The sequence below is a fragment of the Hevea brasiliensis genome, chromosome 17 (assembly GCF_030052815.1).
Source record: "Hevea brasiliensis isolate MT/VB/25A 57/8 chromosome 17, ASM3005281v1, whole genome shotgun sequence".
Classification (NCBI taxonomy): domain Eukaryota; kingdom Viridiplantae; phylum Streptophyta; class Magnoliopsida; order Malpighiales; family Euphorbiaceae; genus Hevea; species Hevea brasiliensis.
Window position 1 is genome coordinate 57,362,525 of NC_079509.1, and position 10,395 is coordinate 57,372,919.

The following is a 10,395-nucleotide window of genomic DNA, read 5'->3' on the forward strand; positions in this document are numbered from 1 at the left end:
GCTTGAATTTAAAATCTCTCAAATTTATTTGAGTTTTAATTTGAGAATGATTCAAAACTTTATTTTTTTTAATACAAAAAAAGTAAGTTTATGTCTAAATCAGTTCAAGTATTAGCAATGTGTCAACTTCAAGAATGAATAACAAAACTCAATTAAAATAGTATTTGACTTAACTTATAAAAATCTACTTATAAGTACTTATAAGTTAATTCAAGCTTATAAGTATTAAAAATATTAAACAGTTATGCATTTAGTTTAAGTGCTTATAAGTCACTAATAAGCAATTAATATATTTGATAAAAAATAGCTTCTAAACACATTTATTATTAAAATTACTAAAAAATATATTAAATAAGATTTATGATAAAATTTTAAAAATTAAATTAGAATAATATAACAAAATATTTAGTCAAATTAACTTATAAGCACGTGACTTATAAGCGAAAAAATGAAAAATTGATCTGTGCTTATCTTTTTTAGCTTAGAAGTTAAAAAATTGTTATAAACAAACAAGTCAGCTTATTTTTAGAACTTATAAGCTGGTTTAACTAATTTATAAACTAAGTGCCTATTTGACATAGCATTTAGAGAGGCGAAACTACTTTTTTGAATAAAAGTACTATTTTAAATACTGTTGAAAAAAACTGTTTGTAAAAATCTATCTTATTATTTTAGTGTTTTTATGACTAAAATATATCAATTTTAATTTTAAATTATTTTTTAATACTCTCTAACTAGTATATTTAAAAAAGTGATTTTCTCGATAACCGTTTCAACAGCAATACTAAACAGGCCCTAAGACAAACACCTCAAAGTTCAAGACAAGCCCTGCTAAATAATGCATTAACTTAAAACTCCATCTATATGAGTGGCAAAATATAAGCAGTCCCAAACTCTCGAAAAGAAAAGAGAGAGAGAGAGAGAGAGAGAGAGAGAGAGAGAGAGAGAGATTGCTTAGGTTGATACTTAAATGTAGAATTACTAATTCAATAGTATTATAATAGATAGTAAAAATTTCTACAAAAATCTCTTTGGATTTTATTCATTTTAATACAGAATAATACCAGCAGAAATCATTATGGCTGCTGCAGCTCACACTGTTCATCTGGGTTTGAAGATGAGCCTAATAGGATATTATTGCAAGATTTTCTATTGTCTTTTATCAGACCTCAAATGCAGAAAAATTCTTAAAATTAGAAAAAAAAAAGTCTCTTTTCATCTGAAAGATAAAGAATGGAGCAACAATAGAATACAAAAACCAAATATAAGCCTATTTCGAAGATTCTCCAGAATTCAAGTTCAAAATTCTCTCGGCAAGTAACAAATCATCCGGAGTTGTGACCTGCAAATCAGGATTTAGCAAAATCAATTTGTAATAGAAATAGAACAAAACTAGCTTTTCTTATTCGTTGATTCCCAATATCGCAAAGAAAAAAGGATGTTTGATGTTTAAGAACAGATGCAATCATGTATTACTAAACTGCATGGTACTGGCTCTGCATTATAATCACGTCTCATGCAAAGGTTCATGGATTAGATAGTTTCAATACCTTGATGTTTGTGTAAGATCCTTCGGTAATGTATACGGGATGTTTAAGGTGCTCCACGATAGAGACATCATCAGTGACTTCAAGACCACCTCTGTAGAGAAATACTAACTTAGAAACTGTTTACCATTTAGGATTTGTTAATGAAAATAAGACAATCTCAGACAAAATGCAGTTTTTATGTGAATTTTTCCACGACGAAATGATTAACCTAAGCTAACTTGTTAAAAAATAATACAATAATTAGAAAATTAATTAAGCAGTTAATACTTCAAGATGTTAACAGCATAAATACCTGTTCACAAGCTCAAAGCCTTTTTTAAGCAAATCAGGCTTAATCACCTGTACAAAAAGAAACCTACATAAACAGATATTCAAGTATTCAAATTCCTTTCAATAGTGTAAATTCTTCCAACAGTAAACCTGTGGGGTTTGCATTTCCCAAAGTGTTTTGCGGTCGAGAGTTCTCACTACAAAAGATTCACTATTCGCCTGCATGGAGATAGGAAATGGATTATAAAACAATCCAGCGAAAGAATTATGTGTTGGATGCCTCACATCAGCAGCAAACAAGAAAAAACAAGGAAATATGTAGCAAGGTGAAGTCAAGACAAATTGGCTTAAGTCATTTTGGTGGAGGCAACTCAACAAGTCCACACATGGATCTTTGCCGACTCTCATCCACACTCTCCAGGTCAGAGAAATTGACAGAGTTAATAGCAGTATTGGATTAAAATACCCACTATCAGTTGAAGGCATGATCAGGCAATATAGGCAACCAGGAATAGTGCTATGATACTGTTTCTTTAGACCTTCCCGTAGAGCTATTTAATGCTCTCACATAACAAACAAAGAACTAAACATAATGATAAAAGAATTTGGGAGTACATAACTTGCAGAATGCAAAACAAAAGGGTACTAACTTCTAATGATTAATCCACATACCTCCTTAATTGTAGCTTTAGCAGGAACACCAAGCACAGCTGCTCCGTTTATCCAAGCATCTTTGAGGACCTAATCACAAGTAATGACCCTGTTATTTTGTACAACACTTTAATATCACAAGTAAATTCCATCTGTCCCAATGGAAAAAACCTTCCCTTATATCTTCCACAGACAATGGAGGCTCAACTACTTGAACCTGACATAGAGTAAAAATCGAGCAAGAACCACAGTGGCTATGCACCATGGCCCAGAACAACATGAATAATTGTTCTAGAATCTAACATATTCTTTCTTTCTTTTTATAACTTTCCTCCATCACTTAAAATGTAATGCAGCATAAAAATGACCCTTAATATCTATAAACTTACACTGTGTAAGCAGTTAAGTTTGAGAAACAGCTGAAGCCAAATCACCAGATATGCATAAAAAAATATTTAAAAAAAAATCTGATCCAAACCTCTTTTACTTCTGCAGATGACACCAGAGGTCTAGCTGAGTCATGGACACAAACAAGCTCAGAGTTCAAATCAACTTCCTGCAGAGGAAAGTGACATATAATGATTAAAGAACAAATATTTTCGAAAACCAATGATGAATATTCAGAAAGTAATCCAATGTGATCTTCTTATTATTTTTTTAACAGTCTCATTACTACCCGATGGTCCATATAAATTAAGAAAAGATTCAATACAATTACAAAATAGTCTGGTTTAGAGAATAGGCTGCAAACATATAAATGCATCCAACAAATTAGGAACTGGGAATATGCAGATATGTTACTGTGTGTCCTCATGGCTAAGTACATATTTATTATTCAACAATGTGACACATGGAAATATTTAGTAATTTTATTTTGTGTGCCATACATTAGCCAATTAAAAAAAAGCACAGCCATACTCATAAACAAGATCAGAAGAAAGGAATACAAGGTTTTCACTGCGCTCCTCTAGTCTCTTTCTTTTGCTCTTCTCAATTGCTGTGCGCTTATTGGCTGATATATGCCACATAAACTACAAACGCTATAGATTATTGGCTGATGTGATTTTTTCTGTGTAGCATGTGGTTGGAGTACAATGCAAGAAAATTTTCAAGAACAATCTTTTACGGTTTTACCATTGAAATAATGGATAAAATCTTGCTTTGCATTTTTTAGGTCTTTCATGAATGATTTATTTAGAGGTACTGTTTCAACTGATACGCAACAAGATTGCATATCCCTTCTGTTTCAGCATAGGCTTTCATTTTTGTATTTCTGTTATTGCTTCAGTCCTTTCCTGTAATAATCTTTCAATTCTCCCTCTTAATTTTAATATATCTTTTTCTTCTATCACAAAAGAAGGAAAGAATGAAGATCAAAAGAAACCCCTAGTGAGATACAATGTTGTCAAAATAAAAGGTGCCTTTCAGATGCCATGACCCTACTTGCCCAGGGCACTAGACACCCACTCAATTACAGTAAGGTGCCAGTTCAAAAAAACTATTTACATCCCACCTAAACAAGTTAATGTTCACATCAAAATTTTCATTCAAAGAAGTTCCACATCAGCATATGTGCATTGTGATAAAAAGAAATTTAAAAAAGAACATTAAATCATATCAAATATTGAAGGTAAAAGAACTAAGCACAAATTATGTCACTAATCTGCTCAGTTTTCCAGCATGAAAAATCTGAAGATTCCTTTGCTCTTCTTCTCATCTGCCTCTATTGTCTTCCTTTTTTTACTTGTATTTGTAAACAGCTAGATGCCTTTTTCCCTCACAGAAGCTGAGGAAGGGGACAATCTTTAACAGTTTATAATTGATATTTCATACTTTGTCACGTTTGCTCCTTAAGCCCATGATTTAGAAGTGATTTTAACATGTGAAAAGTAGGTAATTAAATACATGCCAGAAGATCATCATTGAGCATTAGACAAAAGCAATAAAAAAGCAAGCATATCATGAGAAAGGAGATGGAGCATTAAATGGAAGCATTTCTCAGGCACCTGAAGGCCATTGTATACAGAATCTTGTCTTTCCTTCCCAGGCAGTGCAAATTTGAGGTCCACAGTGATATTTTCTTTGGCATCTGAAAAAAAACATAAATTAGTTTAAATTTCCTAGATTAAAAAGGTTTAAAAAAACCAAAGCAGAATGCATGTCATGTAAAGGAAGCCAACCAGATAAGCACATGCATACACCAACAAGTGTGCACATACATGGCTGAACATATGTGGATGCACACACACAAAAGAAAGGAAAAAAGAGAGAGAGGGAAAGAGAGATGTAGAACCTTCAAAAATGTCTTGGTAGGATGGATCGCAGACTACAACAATTTCTTTCACTTCAGTCATTTTTGAGAATGTGTAGAAACTGCCAAAATAAAATGGAATTATTTCTAGAAGCAAATATAGCGTTGTTGAAGTTAGACCTATAAAGGCCATCTCTAGGATCTTTGCACCAAAAACTATAGACATGAACCAGGTCAAATTGCCTCAGAGGAAAAGTTATTGTAGGAAACTAATAATATCCATCTACATGTGAAAACCAAAATTGGTAGTCCCATCAGGGAGAACTACCACATCATAACTAGCTGCTCATAGCAACAACATGGCATGTTACAAAATCCATATAATCCATAAGTTCTTCTAATGAAAAGAACCATGAGATTGCATTCAATCATTCATGTTCTGATCAAATCATATTTCAATTAATACATCTCTTTTCCAATCAAACTTATCATCTTCCAGGAGACACCATTAATCTATGCATCTCATTCTTTTTAAAGTTTAATATGATAATTTGCAACCAAACTTTAGGTTATTAAGTTTCCACATGTCCTTTAGAATGATTTCAAGCTTTCCCAATAATGGTATATTTAGATATAAGTTGTTGCCATTTACCTGTATAAAGCAATTGGCTGGCCTAACAGGGGTAGATATTGCTTTGGCATGCTTGCCTATTGGCACAAAGATAACAAAACCATCATCTGGAAGATGAAATAAGTAACTATGGATAATAAAGAAACTGGCTATTTGTAACATAAAGGAAACTATGTACTTGGCATTATACTCAAACCTTTGTGGATATAATCACATAATAACAAACAGAGACCTAAAATTAAACACAAGACAAATTACTGCAGCCATGGATGTAGAGTGTGATGTCTCTCCTTTTCCCTCACTGTCTCTTTCTTTTTGTGTAATTCTCTCTCTCAAAGGCTGCCTGCTGCTGTAAACCAAGTTACTGCTACAGAAACCAATAACCATCAAGTTCAACCTTTTCCTCACGTCAACCTAAACTATCCCATCATTGGACAAATATAAACCCAATTCCCAAATATGTTTTCAATTCCCCAACTAAACTAATTGGTCTTACAAATCCTAGATCTCAATGCTAACCCAATAAATCCCGCAATGAAACCCAATGTTCCAGCCAGCAAATAACCACTTTTGAACCTCAATTATCCATACATTCAAAACCAGTTCAATTTATGAATCCTCAGGCCTTTTTTTCTCTGAATTTGAACCGCGACAGATAAGCAAGAATAGACAGATTCATCATACAAGTCCGATAACACCAATGCATCAACTTTATAGCAGCCATCAGAATTGAATCATTACATTCGTGTTTTACATAACAGTTTAAGGATATGATCATTCCATGGGGCAACATGCGAGTACAGCTGAAACAATAACTTAGCTAAAATACCATAGTATAAAACAAGAATTAAAGGCTAATAACAAAGAACATACACCCATTCTTTTGCCCTTCCCTCCAGCCAACAGAATGACCGAAACACTCTTCTCTTTCACAGCTGCAGAGCTCTGAACACCAACAATATGGACTGTAAACAACCATGCTCAACTAATGCACAGATATAAATGAGAGGTAAATCACACTAATACTGTTTGCATATAGAGGATCTAACTTTACTAATATTTGCATTTTCAATCTTAGCAGAGCACTTAATAGTGGCAGTAGCAATTCTGGGCAGCTTTTGGATCCAAGAGATTTTATGGCCTGAAACAAACAAAACCCAGATCAAAAAAACAAAAATTCAATAAAAAAAAAATTCTAATCAAGAACTCTAATCAATCACATAAAAGAAAAGAAAAGAAAAGAACGGCTATTGGCTTGCCTGATGACTTCGAGAGAGAGGGCAAGTGAAAAGAATTGTTGGGAATTTGGGGATGATTACATGGAAACAATGAATTAGAAGATTTGAAAGAAGCAGAAGGAGAGATAGTTGTAAGGTTCAAGTGAAGAAGATGATGACCCATCTCGATCTCTCCCTCTTCCTCTCTGTTCCTTCCTTTCTTTTCCCTATTGAACAAAGCAAAGAGAAAAAATGGGAATCGAGTGCAGACAAAGCTCTAGCAGAACCAGTGACTGCTAGTGCTAACCCATCACTCATGGGAAATTAAAATAAATAAATTAATTAAAATTCGCCTTTATGAATTGAAGTCTTTGTTGTCGTCTGTAAAATATTAATATTCAAACATTTTTCCAAGATCAAAGCAAATCAGTCAACATTGTACATCCAAAGCTGAGGGCAACATCCAGTTTGTAACTAATTAGGGTTCCAATAATGATTATTAAGTTAAATATTTATATTAAAATTTATATTAAATATATATATATATATATATATATATATATATATTGTGATTTGTGATTTTCTTTTTCTTTTTTTTTTAATTGGTAGATTTATTGAGTGGTGGAACCAAAATCTAATCCATTGCAACTGTATATCACGTTGGAAGCTCAAAAACCCTTCAACTGAAATAACCACCAAATGTCCTCTTACACTGTACAACCTCTCTCTTCAATCTCTCTCCCCTTCTATCCACACTCCCTTTCTGCTGTCCAAACCCACCAGCAGTCCACAAAACCAGTTTACAAACACTCTCTTCAACCCATAGTCTCCACTTCTCCTCCAAAACCCATTACCCAGTCCTTCTCTCAGGCCTCATGGGTCGAGTCCCTTCGCTTTTGCACCCGCTCCAATTTATTCCTGGAAGCTGTTTCTGTGTACATTGAAATGATTCTTTCGGGTGTTTCACCTGACTACTCTGCCTTCCCTATTGTTTTGAAGGCCGTGACTGGCCTTCAGGATTTGAATTTGGGGAAACAGATTCATGCGCATGTTATTAAATATGGATATGGGTCATCTTCCGTGACCATAGCTAATACGCTTGTAAATTTCTATGGTAGGTGTGCAGAATTGCACGATGTGTATAAGATGTTTGATAGAATTACTGAAAGAGACCTAGTTTCTTGGAATTCACTAATTTCTGCACTCTGTCGTTTTGAAGAGTGGGAGTGTGCACTGGAGGTATTTAGATTCATGTTGGCTGAGAATCTGGAGCCAAGTTCATTTACTTTGGTAAGTCTGGCACTCGCTTGCTCTAAGTTGCACAAGCGTGAGGGCTTGCGGCTTGGGAAGCAAGTTCATGGATATAGTTTTAGAAAAGGTCATTGGAGAACGTTTACCAACAATTCTTTGATGACAATGTATGCAAATCTAGGAAGATTAGATGATGCAAAAAGTTTGTTTGACTTGTTTGAGGGTCGTGATTTGGTTTCTTGGAACACCATCATAAGTTCATTTTCTCAAAATGATAGATTTATGGAAGCACTGATTTTCTTGAGGCTAATGTTTCTTGAAGGAATTAAGCCTGATGGGTTCACATTTGCAAGTGTTCTTCCTGCTTGCTCCTACTTGGAGATGCTTGTTAGTGGGAAGGAAATTCATGCTTATGCCTTGAGAAATGGCAATTTGATTGAGAATTCTTTTGTGGGAAGTGCTTTAGTTGACATGTATTGCAACTGTGGGGAGGTTGAAAGCGGTCGTCAAGTGTTTGATGGTCTCTTGGAAAAAAAAATTGGGATCTGGAATGCTATGATTGCTGGTTATGCACAAAATGAGCATGATGAGAAGGCAGTGATGCTTTTCCTAGAAATGGAAGCTGTTGCTGGACTTTGTCCCAATGCAACTACAATGGCGAGTGTTGTGCCCGCTTGTGTACGCTGTGAAGCATTTTCTAAAAAAGAAGGCTTACATGGGCTTGTGATAAAGAGGGGTTTGGACAGAGATAGATATGTGCAAAATGCACTCATGGATATGTACTCCAGGATGGGGAACATGGAGATTTCAAAGACCATATTTAAGAGCATGGAATTAAGAGATATAGTTTCTTGGAACACAATGATCACTGGTTATGTTAGTTCTGGATGCTATGATGATGCTCTTCTGCTGCTACGTGAGATGCAACAAGCAGATGAAGGAAACAACATACATGATGATAAGAAACAAGTCCATTTTAAACCTAATTCAATAACCCTTATGACTGTCCTTCCTGGTTGCGCCTCCCTGTCAGCTTTGGGAAAGGGGAAAGAGATACATGCATATGCCATTAGAAATTCATTAGCATCAGAAGTCACTGTAGGAAGCGCATTAGTTGACATGTATGCAAAGTGTGGCTGCTTAAACTTATCTAGGAGAGTGTTCGATCAAATGCCTGTTAGAAATGTTATTACTTGGAATGTAATTATCATGGCTTATGGGATGCATGGAAATGGGAAGGAGGCCTTAGAACTGTTCAAAGATATGGTGGCTGAGGGAAACAGTAGTGGAGAAGTAAAGCCTACTGATGTTACTTTCATAGCAATTTTTGCTGCTTGTAGCCACTCAGGGATGGTCGATGAGGGCCTGCATCTGTTCCATAGAATGAAAAATGACCATGGGATTGATCCTGGCCCAGATCACTATGCTTGTGTTGTGGATTTACTTGGTAGAGCAGGCCAAGTGGAGCAAGCATATGAACTCATCAACATCATGCCTTCTGGTTTTGACAAGGTAGGGGCCTGGAGTAGCTTGCTTGGAGCATGTCGGAACCACCAAAATATAAAAATAGGGGAAATTGTTGCTCAAAACCTCCTACAGTTACAACCAAATGTGGCCAGCCACTACGTTTTGCTGTCTAATATGTACTCATCTGTCAGACTTTGGGACAAGGCAATGGATGTTAGAAGGAAGATGAGCGAAATGGGAGTAAAGAAAGAACCCGGCTATAGTTGGATTGAGCATGGTGATGAGATACATAAATTTTTAGCTGGGGATTTATCACACCCACAGAGTGAAAGACTCCATGATTTTCTGGAGACCCTGTCGGAAAGGATGAAAAAGGAGGGGTATGTGCCTGATACTTCTTGTGTACTTCACAATGTTGATAAGAAGGAGAAAGAAACTTTACTTTGTGGACACAGTGAGAAATTGGGAATAGCTTTTGGCATACTAAACACTCCTCCTGGAACTACTATTAGAGTTGCCAAGAATCTTCGGGTGTGTAATGACTGCCATGCTGCGACTAAGTTTATCTCCAAGTTGGTGGATAGGGAGATCGTCCTTAGAGATGTCAGGAGGTTCCATCACTTCAAGAATGGTACCTGTTCTTGTGGGGATTATTGGTGAAAATCAGCTTTTTCATTAGGAATCAGCTTTTTATTTGAGGTTCCTCATGCTGATATTTGTTGTGTAAGTAAAATTTATTGTATTTCTACAATGATTTTAGGTACAAGGTGTAAAGAGAAATTATACAACAATCAAAAGTTGTAGTGTTCAATTCTTGCTCAACACTTTCATTCTCAGATCTTGCCAGGGATAATATTTTGTGTTTTACTTCTTTTATTGCTTATTATTTACTCAGAAACTGTTAAGGATATCCCTATCTTAGATTCAAGTTCGGAAAAAGATTAGATGAAGGATAAATCTCAATCACCTTGACTAATTCAAATAATTTATGATGTAACAAATTAGATACACATTCAAATTTAAGTTACTTGTTTATAGGATTCTGTTGTAACTAAAAGTTCATCTTGTACCTATTAATACCTCAGCAGTTCAAGTAAAGAAATCAAG

The 10,395-nt window shown here is 35.0% G+C and overlaps 2 protein-coding genes across 3 annotated transcripts; one reads left to right on the forward strand and one right to left on the reverse strand.

Moving 5' to 3' along the window:
• Window positions 1–971: 971 nt before the first annotated feature.
• LOC131175422 (2-C-methyl-D-erythritol 4-phosphate cytidylyltransferase, chloroplastic-like) lies at window positions 972–6,918 on the reverse strand. Of its 2 annotated transcripts, none has more exons than XM_058139700.1 (12): window positions 6,613–6,918; window positions 6,403–6,494; window positions 6,227–6,298; window positions 5,375–5,430; window positions 4,765–4,844; window positions 4,478–4,560; window positions 2,950–3,027; window positions 2,493–2,561; window positions 1,971–2,039; window positions 1,843–1,889; window positions 1,551–1,641; window positions 972–1,342 (listed from the first exon to the last, which is right to left on the reverse strand). In XM_058139700.1, exons 1-12 carry the CDS (start codon window positions 6,752–6,754, stop codon window positions 1,271–1,273), a joined length of 951 nt encoding a protein of 316 aa, XP_057995683.1. In that variant the 5' UTR covers window positions 6,755–6,918; the 3' UTR covers window positions 972–1,270. The 2 variants fall into 2 exon arrangements, with proteins under 2 accessions (XP_057995683.1, XP_057995684.1); XM_058139701.1 differs by having other exon boundaries at window positions 6,418–6,494; window positions 6,613–6,916.
• Window positions 6,919–7,205: 287 nt separating this feature from the next.
• Window positions 7,206–10,112, forward strand: LOC131175421 (pentatricopeptide repeat-containing protein At3g57430, chloroplastic-like). Its single transcript, XM_058139699.1, has one exon. The coding sequence runs from the start codon at window positions 7,270–7,272 to the stop codon at window positions 9,946–9,948; it is 2,679 nt and encodes an 892-aa protein (XP_057995682.1). The 5' UTR covers window positions 7,206–7,269; the 3' UTR covers window positions 9,949–10,112.
• Window positions 10,113–10,395: the final 283 nt, after the last annotated feature.